This window comes from Ascaphus truei, chromosome 8 (genome assembly GCF_040206685.1).
Source record: "Ascaphus truei isolate aAscTru1 chromosome 8, aAscTru1.hap1, whole genome shotgun sequence".
NCBI classification, from domain to species: Eukaryota; Metazoa; Chordata; class Amphibia; order Anura; family Ascaphidae; genus Ascaphus; species Ascaphus truei.
Genome location: NC_134490.1, coordinates 105,340,999 through 105,359,766, shown reverse-complemented (window position 1 = coordinate 105,359,766; position 18,768 = coordinate 105,340,999). Strand labels below are relative to the sequence as shown.

General features: G+C 46.3%; 1 protein-coding gene across 9 annotated transcripts in view; it reads right to left on the bottom strand.

Moving 5' to 3' along the window:
- The window catches only part of SIRT1 (sirtuin 1), a 355,375-nt gene that overhangs the window by 281,217 nt on the left and 55,390 nt on the right, over positions 1 to 18,768 (bottom strand). For 7 of the 9 annotated variants that reach the window (XM_075613008.1, XM_075613016.1, XM_075613009.1 and 4 more), the window contains one exon: positions 12,361 to 12,471. In XM_075613008.1, the coding sequence (XP_075469123.1) occupies positions 12,361 to 12,471 (111 nt within the window). Of the gene's footprint in view, positions 1 to 12,360; positions 12,472 to 18,768 lie in introns of those variants that run through there. The other 2 variants (XM_075613012.1, XM_075613015.1) reach the window with 1 other exon arrangement.

Here is an 18,768-nt window from a genome sequence, read left to right as displayed (position 1 = left end):
GTCAGAGAGGCGACCCAATGTCTAGAATTTAAGTACTGTTCAAAGGATTTTGTCACCCTCACTGTTTACACTGTTTACCTGAGACGACTCAAATCAGAGCAGTCCGTAAGTGTCACATTTTACACCTTACAACAAAGAGTATCCTGCCAGACATTCCATTTGGTAGACTGGCTGGCATTCCGGATGTAAATGTGGGGCTACAGAAATGAGACCCCAGGGTCCTAGTGCGCATGACCTAACTAGCAGGGGGAATGGATTAAAATGTATTCCCACGTTAAAGATTGGATACAGTTAATTGTTGTCCAATCACCTGTACTTAATGTTAAGGATAGTGTTACAAAAGATATATAAACTGTGGTAACCCCTGTATCCATTGTCTTCAAATACCATCTTAATTGTACCTGATTGCTGGAGAATTGCTATTCGACATACTTCTCATTCCCCACCCCTAAGTAAGTGTTACTTCTTGCCTGTTACTGTACTATATTGTGTGTTCACCTATTTAAGGAATAAATATACTTTATTATATCTAAGCCTCGTTCAGTTCAACCCAGTTATTTGGTGTATTATTATAGCCTGTCACAAAGCTCCCGTCACAAGTACACATGTACATAAAGGTATCTTTTATCCCGAAACAGCAGCTTTCACCGAGGAAGGGGGGGGGTACATAAATATATATATATGTAGAGATATCTATTAAATAAAATGCTCTTTAGTTTAACATTTTGGCCAAATTGTTGTAAGCCCCTGAGCCACTGCACGGCAGACCAAATCTCTTAATAACCTGTGCATTACCAGGAAGAATGATAATAAATCTGTAAAAATTAGTTGCAAAGTTTAAGTCTAATTGAAGCTTTTATTAACCAGTACATTACCATGAAAAGCACTTTGTATTAGGTGTCCTGTACGTTTTGTGTGTGTATATATATATATATATATATATATATATATATATATATATATATATATATATATATATATATATATACATACATACACACACACACACACACACACACACACGATAAAAAATCACTGGCACTCCAATAGAAATTCAATAATAAATAGGTGCATGTCCCATATAAATAATAAAAGTATACATTGGAGGCGCATGCGCGAAGGTGAGGTGGATGGCAGCATAAGCCTTGAGATCCGTCCCCCACCGACAATAAAGCAAGAATAAACCACGAAAAATCGGACCACTGACATCCCAAACCACCCTGATACAAACGCTAAAACTGCAGGGATGGCGCCGCTGAACCCAAAAAAGAAAAAAGAAGGTAACCTCCGCAAATACTTGGGTCGATCGAACTCACGGAGCGCCGCACCAGAAATGGCGCCAGGTTCGAAAGCGGGATCGGAATCGGAGCGGGAGGAAGACAACCCTGAAGGGCCAGAGCAACTGCCAGTCCGCCGCTGCGACTTTGAGCGGTTATACCGGGATATGAAAGCCCTCATCCACGTTGAAATGCAGGACTTAAAAAAAGAAGTGCAGGGGCTCGGAGAACGAACCGGAGCATTGGAAGAAAAGATGGCGGCCAATTCAAAGCTTCTTAAAAAGTCTGACAAACTAACAGCACATATCCAAACGCAAATAAATGAACTGGCGGACCGGCAGGGGGACGCGGAGAACAGAGATCGCCGCAACAATATCAGAGTGGGCGGCTTCCCTGAGGCCATTACTGATGTGGAAGGGTTAATTTCTCGCTGGCTGGAGGAGCTGCTCCCTGACTGTCCGGCCAATGAACGGATAATGGACCGCTGCCACCTGGCCTTCTGCCACCTGGCCTTGAGAAGCAGACCCGCAGCAGCAGAGCAGCCGAGCGATATAATCGCCCGGCTGCACCATTTTCGAACCAGGGATGCCATCTTCCAGAAGACAAAAGCAGAAGGATCCTGCCGGTTTGAGGAAATTACTCTCCAGCTTTTCCAGGATCTCTCTCCGGTCACCCTGGCCAGGAGAAGGAAGCTGCAGCCCATCACTAAAACACTGAGGGACTGGGCAATCCGCTATAGGTGGACCTTCCCGTTTGGCCTGCTGGTCATACGAAACAGGAAGGCCATCTCTATGAGGGAACTAGAAGGGGTGAATTCCTCCATAAGCTGGGGGTAAAGGAGAACTCCTCCAATAGCCCCCACAAGGAACAAGCCGGGGAGGCAGACTGGCAGGTGGTGGGTGAACCACGAGAAAGCCGGGACAAGGCGGACTGAGGAAAGGAATAAAAAAGTATCCCGTTGTTTTACTTCATGTTGGAAGTCGTGCCAGTTATTACCGTTTCAGGGGCAGTTTGAGTGACCCCCTAATCCAACCCTCTCCGATGTACCCCCCAAAGCTGTGGAGCTCTACAGGGGAAGATGACCCCGAGACTCGTATTAAATCCGGCTGGATAAGCCGGGGACCGAGAGACATGTAGACACTGCGAGAGACAAAATGTGTTACCCCAAAAGAGAGGGGTTAAAAAAAAAAAATACAAAAATCACAAACTCTTACCTGTTTCTGTCATGGCACGCAAGATACCCAACATGGCGATGGCACAGGACCTGGACCTCATGGTAGCACTGCGGAAGTGGAGCTCAATCGGGCGGGAGAGCTGGTGGGAGGACTTCCTCTCTCGTGGGCTCCGGAGAAGAAAATGGCGCCCGCCGGAAAGACGTCATCGGAAGTAGAAGGACCGCCTTCTTGGAGGAGGCAACGGAAGGGCCGGGAAGGATGTCACCAGGCAGCGCCAGCCACAGCATGATCCCGCGAGAGGGGACTAGAGGTCAGGAACCACTGAAGCAGGGGCTACAGAACGCTGCACTCGCCGGGAACAGTGACAATGTCCCCGGAAGGCCCCAAGAAGAAAAGGAGAGTCAAGATAGAGATGTCCCACTGCCAGCCCAGCCAACTTCAGCTGGATAGTAATAGTAGTAATAAAAATAAACAAAATAAAAATCACTAACACAAACAATCTTCACCCCCACCCCTGTGCCCGGCCTCAAAGTTAGGGAGCTACTAGATCAGGGATGAGAGGCCCCCCAAGGGAAAGGGTCAAGGGGTCAAGACACATAGCACAAATACAATATTCTGCGGCAGGCAACTTAAAATAAGGGGGGGAGTGGAGGAAGGGGGAAAAAAGGGGAAAAATAAAATAAAAAAAGAACTGGGTTGGAGAGAGTGGATATTACGCGGAGAGAGGTTTCGGAAAGTTAAAAGCAGCGTCGTGCGCGAGTGAGTCACTGCTTGAGGAAGCTGGAAGTCCCAAGAATGTCCCGTATAGTGCCCGCTTACAGTCGCGAGTAATTAGACAATGTATGGTATTAAAACATCCAGTATGTAGGAATAAATGAATGCGCCCTCAGTCCAACGCGTTTCGTGTTTACAACACTTCGTCAACGCGGGCACTATACGGGACATTCTTGGGACTTCCAGCTTCCTCAAGCAGTGACTCACTCGCGCACGACGCTGACGCCGCCCGATGACGTCACGGATGTGCGTCTAGCGTTCTCCGAGTAAACGGCTGACGGTGAGGTTCCCTGCAGCGGCATACATAGCCGAATCAATCTCCGCCCCGTGTGGCGTTTGAAGCTGGTGTTCAGAGGGCTGGATACAGTTGATGGGACTTTCCACCGTGACACTCGGCATCGGAGTGTTCTCTTCATCTGGAGTGGCAGTTCCCCTGCGGTGACGACTGCTGTATCCTGCATGCTGTTCCACGAGACCTGTGAGAAGCCAGCTGACCTAGAAGTCCTGTACCCTGAGCACAGATTGGTAACATGTCCATAACATGTTCTGCTTAAATCTAACTATATTGATGTACGTGTGATACTCACCAGTTTACCAATACAATTTTGTTTAAATATTGCACAATGAGGTTTTTTGCGCTGTCTCTTTCTTTGTTTTTGCACTAGTTTGGTTGTGGAGCGGTACCACGAGCGCAGCAGCATAAATCTCTCATATTGTAAACAGGTTATCTTATTTGTATTATAAATATCACTAAGAGCACAATAACACATTTTTTAGAGCGCAATTCACTTTTTTCTTCATACGCCTACTATACCTGGAGGGTAGAATGCCAATCAAACCTTTCGTGCAAATTAAATCTGAAAAAGCATTACCAAATTCAGAATTCTTTAGATACCTCCAATTAAGGGCATTCTATGCTAAAATCCCAATCCGACCCAGACGAACGAATTTTGAACAGCTCTGTTCCAGAGGAACAGGTACCAGGGGACGACGCGGTACTTAGTTACAGGACAAGGTGGGAGAGCGACCTAGGAGAAACGTTAGATCGCAGCACATATCCAAGTGGCACATTATAAGTGGCATGACTACTGAACAACTGAAGTTTAAAAGGAAGGAACTCTTACCCTAATGGATCTTATCCTCTCCTCAGGTAAAAAAACATCTCTAAATCCTCATTGAAGCCTTTGCTGTGTGTATTATATATATGCAAGTGATCCAATGCTAGGTAAAAAAACATCTCTAAATCCTCATTGAAGCCTTTGCTGTGTGTATTATTATATATATGCAAGTGATCCAATGCTAGGTAAAAAACATATTTGAATGCTGTTTTCTGTCTACCCCTAATCAAATTAAGTGTTGCCACCTAGGCAGGGAACACCCTGTGTAGAAAACCATCTGTTGAATGTGCCTCAGATGTATTAATTAAGCAGACAGAACCACACTGTCAAGTGACTTTTTAGGCCCATATAAACTGTGTCAGAACAGCTAGTCTGCCTGCAGCACATATCCAAGTGGCACATTATAAGTGGCATGACTACTGAACAACTGAAGTTTAAAAGGAAGGACAAAAGAAGTGAGGAAGAAGTGGACTGATTCCTGCATTTGAACTACGCTGAAAATGAGGATATCATCTATACCAGACTGCATCATTTCTGCTGTGATGCTGCCTTTACCATTTATATTTGCTGTGACTTCACTTCTTCTCAAATTATGCATTTCTTTTTACCAGCCTCAGTATGTCTCTAACTCCATTCATATATCTCCATCTCTCCTTCCTTCACCACTTCTCTGTTCACATGAACTCCTTTCTTACCTGCGTCCCATGACACCACACAGCTATATCCCCTGCACTAAAAAACACCCCTACAAATCACCCTCACACATCCTCTTTCTATCCATGCTTCTCCTCCTTGCTTCTGGGGATATCTCTCCCAATCCTGGTCCCTGTCTTATTCCTACATGCGCTCGTCTTCGCCTGCCAATTGCAACCTCTACTCCTTCTGGTGTGAACCCTCCAACCTCATACCCATCCCCTGCCACCCTCCCACCTCTCTCCCTTTCTCCTTTGCCCTTTGGAATGCTCGCTCCCTTTCTAACAAGTTCCTCTCTGTACATGACTTTTTTCTCTCTCACTCTCTGCTCTTATTTGCTATAACTAAGACCTGGCTCACTCAGTCTGACACTGCTCTGGAAGCTGCCCTCTCCTATGGTGGCCTTTCCTTCTCCCACACTCCGCGCACTGATGGCAGAGGTGGAGGCTTGGGGCTCCTGCTCTCCTCTCTCTGTCGTTACCGAACCCTTCCTATTCCTCCCTCTCTTGCTTTTCCCTCCTTTGAGGCTCACACTGTCCAAATTTTCTCTCCTCTCCCTGTCCATGTGGCGGTCATCTATCGCCCACCTACCTCTACTCATCCCCCTTCTGCCTTTCTCTCTCACTTTGAATCCTGGCTCTCTTTCTTCCTCTCCTCAGACTCCCCTGTTCTTCTCCTTGGGGACTTCAAGTGCCACATTGATGACCCCTCTCTCCTTGGGCTTCCCGCTTTCTTTCTCTAACCTCTTCTTTTGGCCTTCAACAGTGGACTGCAGCCAGCACCCACAAGGATGGACACTACCTAGACCTGGTTTTCACTAAACTTCTCTCTCTCCGATTTCTCCATTTCCCCTTTTCCTCTCTCTGACCATCATCTCATCTCATTCTCTCTATCTCGCTTCTCCCCTTCTCCACCTCCATCTACCCCCCCCCCCCCCGGTTCTGCAGAAACCTGCGCTCTATTCACTTGAAAACAAAGAAAAGACAGCGCAAAAAAACCATTGTGTAGTATATTAAAAATATTATTTATAATGTGAGGGTGAGTATTGCACGTACATCAATAAAAAGGGTTAATAGCATGACATGTTAGGGACATGTTACCACTCGGCGGGGACAGCAGGACACGAACACAGGTTTCTTTAACGTCCTCCCTCTAGCTGCTGGTATCCAGAATCAGCATGTACAGCTCAGCGTTGGGGAACCTTCCCGCGTGTTCAAGGAGCTCCAGGCGGTGGTTCAGAAGGGTTGATCTCCGCGTTGCTTCCTGGTTAGTCCACGCTCACGTGTGACGTCATCCGGCGGCGTCTCTCGGCCGGTCGCGTCTTTAGTGCGTCACTCCTTGGCAATATTCGATCGAGTGGTCAAATGAGTCCCAGACAAGTCCCACAGTAGAACAAATGTTCAAATATAATACCGCAATGGGGATAAATGTAGAAAATGAAGGAACGCGCCCTCTCCTACGTGTTTCGTACTTTCGTACTTCGTCAGGGAATAATAGAGGAAGTTCCAGGGGCGGTTCTTATACTCTCAGCTTCACTGTTATTGGCCAAACTGATTGAATTCAACTCCCCCCACCTGGAGAGGTAATTACTCATCCCGTGGAGGGGCTCAGTCAGCACAGTCAATCTAATATATAAACATACATGGGGTAAAAACACTTACAGTAATAATAAACTTTAATAGCATGCAATGATGCAAAAAATAACTCTAAAAAATAAAGAGACAAGAATTAATCACACAATAAAATCACATATCAAAAGATGTAAAGTGCTATATCCCAATGGTTAAAAATACCATAAATTTATATATGACTTCTAACGAGTATATATAAGTTTATTCAAAAATCTATATGATAATGTAATGGTCTAGGAATAGATCTTTAGGAATGGACATTAATCTAGTTTGTTCAGAGAGAAAGGTTTGTTAAAAAATTATTAAATTCATATTTTAAAAAATGAAATCACTGGTATTAAATAAATATCTAATTAAAAAAGAGACCATAAGTCAATCTCCTCATTTAGACCTAGTGGAGACAGAGTCTGGAGTTTGTAAATCCACAGACTTTCTTGTTTGGATAGTTTTTTTATCTCTGTCTCCACCACGTCTTCCTGATTGTACAGTCTGGATACAGTCATGTTTGATTTTGAAATGTCTAGACACGCTATGTTGTTCAAATCCTTTTTTAATATTTCTAGCGTGTTCTAGAATCCTGACTCTTAGAAATCTTTTCGTTCGCCCAACATATTGATATCCACAAGGACATTGCAATAAATAAACCACATAGGTGGATTTGCAAGATATACAATCTTTCACTGTAAACTTTTCTTGTGTTGTATTAGATACTACCTGATATACCCGGCGTTGCCCGGGATGTAAATCCGTAATAGGTATTATTATTTATAAATAGTTGAAAAGAAACATGGAAGAAAATGTAATACGATATTGTTGTTTAAAAATGGTTTATTGTAAACACACCACAGTACAATGTATATTTTGGTGACATAAGTGATGTAAAAATGTGAGGTGTGTGTCCCGCTAGGGTGTGAGTGGGTATGAGGCATCGGGTGGGTGTTCAGTACGGGTGGCGGGTGGGTAGTGGAGTGCTGGCTGTGGGTGGGAGTCCCGCTAGGGTGTGAGCGGGTGTGAGGCGGCGGGTGTCTGGTGAGAGCGTGCCGCAGTTGGTCAGTGATGTGGGTGCGTAGGGGTGTGAGTGTGGCGGGTGGGTGTGAGGCGGGAGGCGCCGGGTGGGTGGTGAGTGGGTGCGGCGGCTAGTCAGTGATGTGGGTGCATAGGGGCGGGAGGCGACGGGTGTGTGTCGAGTGTGGCAGGTGGGTGAGAGGCGGCAGGTGTCTGTTGAGTGAGGGCGGCGGCTGTGGGGTGCAGGGGTGTGAGGCGGCGGGTGGCTGAAAGGCAGAGGCGGGAGGCGGCGGTAGTGTGGGCGGCGGGTGGGTGAAAGGCGTGAGGGCGGCGGGCGGCGAGTGGGTGAAAGGCGGAGACAGGAGTGCGGTGGGTGGGTGAAGGGCGGGGAGGGGGGTGAAAGGCAGGGGCGGAGAGGGAAAGGCAGGGGCTGTGGGGGAAAGGCAGGGGTGGGGGGAAGGCAGGGGCGGGGGGAGGCAGGGGCGGGGGGAGGCAGGGTCAAAAGCAGGGGCGAGGGGGAAAGGCAGGGGAGGGGGGGGAAAGGCAGGGGAGGGGGGGAAGGCAGGGGAGGGGGGGACGCAGGGGAGGGGGGGAAGGGCAGGGAAGGGGGGGGAAGGCAGGGGAGGGGGGGGAAGGCAGGGGAGGGGGGGAAGGCAGGGAAGGGGGGGAAGGCAGGGAAGGGGGGGGAAGGCAGGGAAGGGGGGGAAGGCAGGGAAGGGGGGGAAGGCAGTGGACGGGGGAGGGGGGAAGGCAGGGGAGGAGGGGGAGGAGGAGGGGGGGGAAGGGTGGGAAGGACGGGGAGGTGGGAGGGGAAGGACGGGGAGGTGGGAGGGGAAGGACGGGGAGGTGGGAGGGGAAAGACGGGGAGGTGGGAGGGGAAGGGAGCGGGAAGGGGGGGGGAAAGGGGGTGAGAGGGGAATGGGGGTGAGAGGGGAAGGTGGGGAGGGGGGGAAGGCAGGGGAGGTGGGGAGGGGGTGGAGGGGGGGAGGGGGAGAGGGGGGGAAGGCAGGGGAGGGGCAAGGGGGGAGGGGGAAGGGAGGGGGAGGGGGGGCATGGCAGGAGAGGGGGGGGTGGCAGGAGGGGGGGGAGGCAGGAGAGAGGGGGGAAGGCAGGGGTGGGGGGGGGGGGAGTGTCATTGTTTCTGTCCCTGTGTGTCAGTGTGTCTGTCCCTGTGTGTGTCAGTGTGTCTGTCCCTGTGTGTGTCAGTGTGTCTGTCCCTGTGTGTGTCAGTGTGTCTGTCCCTGTGTGTGTCAGTGTGTCTGTCACTGTGTATGTCGGGGGGTGGGGGGGTGGTGAGGGGGGTGATCAAAAAAGGCGCTGGGGAAGGGGTCAAAAACGGAGCTGGGGGAGGGGTCAAAAACGGAGCTGGGGGAGGGGTCAAAAACGGAGCTGGTGGAGGGGTCAAAAACGGAGCTGGGGGGGTCAAAACGGAGCTGGGGAGGAGTCAAAAACGGAGCTTGGGGAGGAGTCAAAAACGGAGCTGGGGGAGGGGTCAAAAACGGAGCTGGGGAGGGGTCAAAAACGGAGCTGGGGAGGGGTCAAAAACGGAGCTGGGGGAGGGGTCAAAAACAGAGCTGGGGAGGAGTCAAAAACGGAGCTGGGGAGGAGTCAAAAACGGAGCTGGGGAGGAGTCAAAAACGGAGCTGGGGGGGTCAAAAACGGAGCTGGGGGAGGGGTCAAAAACGGAGCTGGGGGAGGGGTCAAAAACGGAGCTGGGGGGGTCAAAATTGGAGCTGGGGGAGGGGTCAAAAACGGAGCTGGGGAGGGGTCAAAAACGGAGCTGGGGGGTCAACCCCCCCCCCCCCTCCAGCAGTACCAAATCCTCACCTCAGGCGGCAGCAGCAGCAGTAGTAGTAGCAGTGTGGCCAGGGGTTAGAGCGCACCGGCCAATGAGAGCCATGGAGGGGGCGAGCAATCCGGAGGGGTGATACATAGGTGTGTGTATATACTGTTAGACCACACCGGCCAATGAGAGGTGTGCAGGGGCGGGTGGGCCAAGGGAGCAATCTCAAGGGAGCAATCTCATTGGCCTGAGGGACACAGGCCATGCAGACAAACATACAGTGCTTTCAGAAATATATAGTAGATAAAAGTTTTACGATTAGAATTTAGCATTTTGCAGGCTTTGCACTTCCCACAGCAGTAATTGCCGTTTGGTTTACTCGGCATCCATGATGGCTCCAAAGATGTATTTATTGGGGAACCAATATCACTAGGTGCCAGGAAGTGCTTTAGGGTCTTGGCCCGACGATAAATAAAACTCAGATTTTTATGGAGGGGCCCAAAATCGGATCATTACAGAGAATACTCCGATTTTTATTAATTATTTTTTGCACACTGGTGCTAACCGAGCTAAACTCTGTGATGAATGGAACTTTTATTTTATCATCTACCTCATCATTTGCTATTCTTTTTTTCTGAAGTAGAGAGTCCCTTTCCATTCTGTCCACTTTTTCTAGTGAACTGAGCAAAAGGGCCTTATCATACCCACGTTCTATGAATCTCTCCAGAAGGGAGACCGATTGAACTTCAAAGTCAGCTTGGAGACTGCAGTTGCGTTTGATGCGCATAAACTGACTTTGGGGTATGTTGTCAATCCAAGATCTTTTATGGTTGCTAGAAAACAAAAGGAAGCTGTTAGTATCCACTTTTTTCACCACCCTCCCAGACACACAAGACGTCATCGATATATCTTTGCCATACAATAACTCTATTAGCAAATGGGTTATTGTGCCATATAAAGTTATCCTCCCATATCCCCATGTATATGTTCGCATAACTGGGAGTAAATCGCGTCCCCATGGCAGTACCACATAACTGTAAATAGAACTGATTTAAAAATAGAAAGTAGTTATGTGACAATATAAAAGTAATGGCATCGATAATAAATTCACAAAATGACGTCTTGTGTGTCTGGGAGGGTGATGAGGACACCCTGGAGCTCTTTAAGGTCTATCTGAACACAAATGACTACAATTTGAAATTTACATCTGAGTCAAATATCGGTCAGATAGACTTTTTAGACCTAAGTTTAGTATCAAGAGTTGGTGAAAAGATTAATACCAAAACTTATTTCAAAAAAGTGGATACTAACAGCTGTAATTCACACTTACAGACAAAAAGTTTCCTGACCAGATCCAGGTCTGGTAGACATGTAGGCGCCCTGACTTTTGTGTGGGACTAAAGAAATGAGACCCCAAGGGCCAGAAGTACGTATGTGCCAACTAGCTGGGGGGCATGATCTATCACTGTTCCCACGGTAGAGATTGGGTGCAGATAATGGTCCTCCAATGACTGGCACGCAATGACAATGTATAGGACTGGAATCACATATAAACCAGTGTCACCCCTATGCCCAGAGTCTTCGATTTTACCAACTACTTGATGTCTGATTGCTGTATGAATTGCCAATCCTGTACCTGATTGCTTCATCACCCCAATCCCTAAGTGTTATTTCTTGTCTGTTATTTGTATTATCTTGTGTGTTCACCTATCTAAGGAATAAACTATCTTTATTATATCTTAGTCGTGTTCAATTCAACCCAGATATTTTGGTGTGTATTATAACCTATCACTAGCTACTGTGACAATATATATTTGCGCTCCCCACAAACATCCTGGATACCTGACACTTTTGGATTGAGGAAAAGCAATCTACATGAAGGGTTGAAGCTGCACCTTATTTTATACATTTATTCCCTATCGCACAGATTCACCTGAAGAGTTTGAATTTTCACTATTATTTAAGCACTTATAAGTCACTTATTTACCATTTAGTAATAGATTTAAGCGCCAATAGATAACTTTTGTTGTTTGCTTATTCAATTTACTGTGCAATTTTTGCTGCGCTTTAAGTAGTTCGTTTCTATTGAGCACAGGATCTTGCAGTATTGTCCGTCTGTACATATATGCCTAGTCACTTTTGAGGTTCTGTTGTTGCGCTCATCCCTATAGGGTAGACCCACTACTGTAATTGTCAGAGTCTCCGTGAAACACAGATTCTTGCACTATTGTTAGTCTGTTTATACAGTCTATATGTCTAGCTATTTTTTTAGCACTATTGATGTTCACATACCTATAGGATAGACTTACTGCTGATTGAACCAAAATAGACAGACAACCTATCAGTTCATTATTCATCCGGTGAGAGGTAGTAGGTTGAAGGTGTGTAAACTAGGGAAGTACCATAGGCTCTTTTCAGCCTGTGGGAACGGGCATGATTAAAAGGCATTTGGCACCGGAACGTCGCCCCCCTACATTTTAAATCGCCTTAAAAACTTTACATGTATTGTACGTTGTTCCCCTTCCTTTTGTTTTTTAGTGTTTCCTCCCCCTTGTTCCCCTTCCTCTCCCTCTGTACTATTTTTCTCCATGAGCTGCACTCTCCAGACCCTGTGCCAGGGCTGATTTTGTAGATGCTATTACATTCAATATATTGATTTTCTTGCGGACAAATATTGTCTTCATTCCTTCATTGTCTCCTGCTGACCCCAGTATATATTACTAACCTTAGTTAATCTCCACCTTAAAAAGGTAACAATTACAAAATGGTCACGAACAGGGCATTCACAAACAACTGCCAAAGACTATGTTTGTATATAATAGAACGGTCACTAAAACCGTGTAAACTGTAAATGAATCAGGTTTTACAAAAACTAATGTCAAGGTATAAAAATAAGTAGGCTACCTATACAAGGTTTTGGAGTCCAATCACTTGAGCTGGCATGGGAGGCTCTGTCATCATCACTATCACAAGAATGGAATCCATTGGCAAGATCATCGTGTAAATGAACGCTTGCTAAAAAAAAAGATTAAAAAAAATACAATTTTTTTTAATGAAAACCAAACAAACATTAAGCTAGTAATGTAGTAAGAAAAGAACACGGTCAAAGAAAATATAATGGCTGTGTGCATAAAACATGTTTTAGATCACTGCCCTACTTAAGAATCAGTTTACTGTTTTTACCAAATTAGAACGAAGCAATATTTTGAATAAAAAAATTTCTACAAATATTTAATTACAATGACAGATTTAAATTAGCTAACACTCACATACAATAAATTTTGTTAAACAATATTGTGAGACAACTTAACAAATCTTTGTGTGCTTCTCTAGAGAAAAATAAATGGCTTCTATATTCGTCATAATTTCAAGAGTCCTAGAGCATGTTTAAAACTAAAATCACATTAGTATTTCTGTTTCAATCTTTCTAACAAAATTAATATTGTATCTGTTATAGAAAGGGGCAAATATATATACGGTATAGCATTGTTTAGGTACTGTAATAACTTGAGCAGATAGCCTAATGCCAAAATCTGTTCCATTCAGCTCAACCCCATTATAACGCGATCTGTTACAACGCGAATCCGCTTATAAAACGCAATGCAAGTGTGGCTCCCAATTTTCGTATTTATGAAGACTTTACAACACGATCACTGGTATCTTAAATACTTTATTGTACAATGCATACAATTGCACATTATTTGTAATGCGATCCATGTAAATAAATCTAATTTAGCTAGCCACGCCTCATAAAATAGATTGTCCATCCCCTTTATTAATTTGGTGGCTATTCTCTGCACTCTCTCTAGTTCCATAATGTATTATCTAAGGAGTGGTGCCCAAAATTGTACTCCATATTCAAGGTGTGGTCTTACTAATGCTTTGTAAAGGGGTATAATTATGTTTACTTCCATTCCATCCACCGCCCGTTTAATGCAAGATAAGATCTTGTTTGCCTTTGTAGGTGCTGCATGACATTGGGCACAATTGCTAAACCTGCTGTCTACAAGCACTCATAAATCCTTCTCCATTAATGATTCTCCTAATGTAGCGGTGCGCAAATTGGGGGGCGCAGGATTTTTCTGGGGGGACGCAGGCATTTGCAGAGGCCCCGCGCTCCTCCGAAGCATTTATGTTAAATGCCGGGGGACCGCACGTGGCCTCTGCAACCCCAACTTACCAGGATTCAAGACGACTTCTGGACACGTCGCCATGATGGCACGGCGTCCATTGACCGTGGTCATGTGACATGACATTGTGGAAACGCACATCAAATGATGCTACGGGGGGTCACGTGTCGGCATCATTTGATGTCAGGTCACTGGGGGGTGGGGGGACGCAAGCTCTGGAGCCAGCAAACAGGGGGGGGGGGGGGGGGAGAGGGTGAAGGGCGCAAAAAAACCCCACTCTGCACAGCCCTGTCCTAACTTCATTTGTAAGATTAGTTACATAGAAGATGAAGTTGAAAAAAAAAAAAAAAAACATGTGTCCATCAAGCTCAACCTATGTCAAATCTAGAGTTGAAAAAATTGGTGGAACAGCAGGAACCCAGAGAAAGCACCGATCAACTCACCTGAGGTAGCAAAAAATAAAAAAGGTTTATTGAATTACATTGTTAAAAACAAAAAACAAACTAACATAAAAAACAAAACCTCCTACATGTTTCAGGCTCTCCAGCCCTTTCTCAAGGCGTACGAGAGGGGTCTGATAGAATGATGTATATATAGCCCCTCCTCTGAACTCTCCAACACCATAAATGCATGACAGGTGATTAAAACATATAACAATTAACTCAAAAAGTGTGTCCATGAGGCACATGCGCGACGGCAAGGAGTATGGTAGCCTAATCTAAGTGCTCCCTGCCTTGCTCTAATAAAAGTTCATAAAAACCATTAACTAATAGCAAAATCATAACCAAACATCTCCGGTGAGATCGCATAGACTCAGGATGTCTAAGAAAAGCTCGAAATCGACAAAAAAAGAAAGGACTGCATGAGTACTTTGGGAGAGCTCGGTCGAGCGGAGCGGGCGCAGAAATGGCGCCTGTTTCAAACGCGGGTTCAGAAACGGAGCCCGACGGCGATGAGTTGGAACTTGACAGCCAAGCACTAATGCCGGTCAGGCAGTGCGACTTTACGAGGCTGTACACCTATCTAAAAACGCTGCTACAAGCGGAGACCAAGGAGCTGAAGGAGGTGACCGGGCTGGGAGAAAGAACAGGAGTCCTGGAAACTAAGGTGGATCAGTCGATAAGGGCGATCAGAAGGCAAGACAAAAAGACTGCAGACCTTCAGGACCAAATAAATTATATAAGGGAGCGTCAAGAAGATTCTGAAAATAGGGACAGGCGGAATAACCTAAGGATCAGAGGGGTTCCTGAAACTGTACTGGACTGTGATGACTACATCCCAAGATGGCTGGAATCACTGCTCCCTGACACACCAAAGGACTGCCTGGTGATGGATAAATGTCACAAGGCCCTGCGGGCTAAACCGCTACAAAATGTACTACCAAGAGACATTGTCCTCCGTATGCACTACTACCGGACAAAAGAGGCAGTTTTACATAAAACAAGACCCATACCCGTAGTGGAGTTCGAAGGAGCGAGGCTGACAATATTTCAGGACCTGTCCCCAGTGACACTTGCCCGCCGAAGAAACCTGATGCCAATCACCAGGGTCCTGAGGGAGAAGGGGGTCAGGTACAGGTGGACCTTCCCCTTCGGCCTTCTAGTCTGGGTGAGGCTCCCACAGATGCAGATCCTGCAGGCTCACCCCCAGACCCCATATGGTCACAAAGCTCTAAATCTCCCAGAGCACAACGAGACAAGGTCTAAGTGACACAACTTCAGTTAGTAGTTAAGCAGTAATTTGGTTAAGCTGCTACAAATGTTCAACCAAATCCCAGTGGTTCCATGAAGAAGGAGGCCCACGTTGCTACACCCTCCCGGGCAGTTGGACATTGTTACAAACAAATAAAAACTGTAGCTTACCGGATTTGGACGAAGGGTTGATAACACAAGCCACGGCCGGGGATTGAAGTTTTTTTTTTTCCTTGCCCAGAAGGACTCCATTGCATAAGATGGCGGTGGCGCACGAGGTGGCGGGGACCCATGCTAAAACAAAGGAGCCGGAAGGCACAGAGTGGTGGGAACCTGGAGAGGGCGCACATACCTCTGCCCTGGTGAGATGCGGGATCCAAGATGGCGGCGGTCCGGAAGAACGTCATCAAGCGGAAGCGGAGCCGATAGCGAGGGCGCCATCTTGGAGGGGGCAAGTAGATGGAACACAGACGGCACATACCGATGGCGTCAGCCAGCGGAAAGGACGCAACCGAAGGACCCGAGAGGTGGCGGCACCGTGTCGGCACAGCAGGATCCGCAGGGGGATAGCGCAAATGGCCTGGTCTAAGCGGAAATTTTATGAAAAAGCGAACAAACCTAATACCCTACTTGCAAATAAGCTAAAAAAACAAGCTTCCAAATTATCACATTCACGCTATTCGGGACCAAAAGGGTGACCTCCCTTCCATACCTGGAAAAATCGTGGAAGAATTTAAAGCTTACTACGAAAAATTATACAATGGAGATAAGGTCACCCACAACACTAAAAACAGGAGAGATGTTAAAAACTTTCCTGAAAGAGGCAAAATTACCTACCTTGGGAAGGGCCGAGAGAGATGTGCTCCAAGCTGACTTTACTCTAGAGGAGCTCTCTGAAGTCATCAAAGCATTAAAACCTGCCAAAGCGCCAGGGCCGGATGGTTTTTCAAATTTATACTACAAGAAGTATGCCAAAACGCTAGCCCCATATATGTTAAAACTATTTAACGGAATCTTGGCGGGGGCCTCCTTCCCAGCACAAATGCTACATGCATCAATCTCTGTGATCCATAAACCTGGAAAGGACCCGGCAGACTGCAAGAGCTATCGGCCCATTTGGCTGATTAATTCAGACGTTAAAATCTATTTTTTATCGGAGGTAGACAAGCGGCAGATAACACCAGGAGAATCATTGATTTGATTGATCTGGCTCAAAAGAAAAACACACACTTTATGGTGTTAAGTCTGGACGCTGAGAAAGCCTTCGATAGGATAGATTGGTCCTACCTAACAAACATTGGGAGCATTTGGTTTTGAGGGACGCCTCCTGGGGGCCATTCTTGCGTTGTATGAGGGCCCGACGGCAAGAGTGCGACATCAGGGCTTTTCCTCCGATCTAATTAATTTTATATAAGAAGCGGAACGAGACAGGGTTGCCCGCTGTCGCCACTGCTGTTTGCCCTTTGTATAGAGCCTCTAGCGGCGCACAACAGAAATAGCCCAGATATAACAGGAATCTCCAATGGAGATCAGGTGCTCAAAGCAGCATTATATGCGGATGATGTCATCCTAACATTATCTAAACCTCTCACGTCCCTGCCCAACGTGTTCGGAATCTTAAGCAAATTTAACCAAATTTCGGGTTTTAAGATCAATCCGTCCAAATCCGAAGCCCTCAATATAAACTTACCCAAATTAGTAGAAAAACTGATTGACCTCAATTTTAACTTTAAATGGCAACCCTCCGCTATCAAATATTTAGAGGTATATCTTACAAGGGATTATAAAACATTATACAAAGCGAACTTTCCCAGGTTGATTAAGACTTTGGGGGATTATCTCAGGACATGGATGAAGGGTGGCATCTCTTGGATTGGTAGGATACATAGCGTGAAGATGAACCTCCTACCAAAGATGTTATATCTTTCCCAGAATCTGCCTATACCTATAATACACTCGGACATCCTCTCCTTACAGTCACAAATCATGAAATGTATTTGGAATAAGAAAAACCCAAGAATTGCAAAGGGTATCCTGAAGAGACCCACCATAAGAGGTTTGGCGGTACCTTCTTGTTAGCTTACTATAAAGCGGCCCAACTGGGTCAAATTCTCCAATGGCACACGGACCCAAGCTTAAGGAGATGGGTGGATTTGGAGAAAAAAATGTTGTGCACCGATTGGACTCCAAAATCTGATCTAGCTACCCAAAAGAGGGGTAAGCAAGATGGGAATACCACTCCAGACCATTGCCAATTCATTACGAGTTTGAGAGGCCACAAAATTCAGTTGTAATTTGACTTCCAAAGAATCACTCATGACTCCAACTACCGGCAACCCAGATTTCGCTCCAGGGCTGAATAGAAATAACCTACTTTATTGGATACAGTTGGGAATTACCCGCCTTAAAGATCTGGAGGGTAGGAAATATATACAAACATTTGAGCAAATTAAATCTACAAAAGCTATTCCAAACAAAGAATTTTTTAGATACCTCCAGATTACAGATTTTTATAACAAAACCCCAATTAGGCCAGCAAGAACAAATTTTGAGCAGCTGTGTTCCAGAGGTACGGACAAAGGGGACTTACATCTAGAATGTACAGCGAAGTGATCTGTCTAGTGACGCCTAGTGAGACCAGACTGCGCTACATCAGACAGTGGGAGACCGACCTAGGGGAGACGTTAGAGGACGAAGAATGGGACGGGATTATCCAAGCAGCGGCAAAAAAGTTTAATCTGCACCACATTAAAGGAGAACGCATGTAAGGTCCTTATGCGGTGATACTACACCCAATCTCGATTAGATAAATTTGTTAGGGGCTACTCTCCGCTCTGCCCAAAGCGGTGTGGGGAGGTGGCAGACTTGCGACACATGCTGTGGTCTTGCACAAAAGTGGTCCCGATTTGGAAACAAATTAGAGACTGGTTACAAAGGATTCTCGGTTTGGAGATCCCCACCGGACTCGTGGGTGTTCCTTTTGGGCAGGCGGATCCGGGGCTTAGCAAATTCGACGCATAAACTGATCGCGCATATTGCAACAGCCACAAGATGCGAGAACGCTGCATTATAGAAGCAACCAGAAGTTCCAATTGTACCTAAGATTAGAAACAGGATTTGGCATGTCTGTTGGATGGAACAATTAACAAGTCTAGTTAATGACACCGGCACAAATTTCCTAAAAGTCTGGGCGCCTTGGCTGGCCCAGACAGATATCCCAGGGGTGGATGCTGCTGCAATATTTCTTTAATAGCTATAGATGCGTTCTCCTTTGAGGGTCAGAACAACACATAGTGACGGACAGGTAGACGACAGCCCCAACTACAGATGGTCGCTCAGAAAGTAGGGAGGCCGCTTGCGACCCTAGGAAGAAGCAGTGAACACAAGTCTACAGGAATGTAGGATGACATCAGAGTACACCCGAACACAGTGTTCTGGTACCTGTCGCCCCACCTCCCCCCCGGTCCTCTGTCTGGTATGTCTTGTCTGTA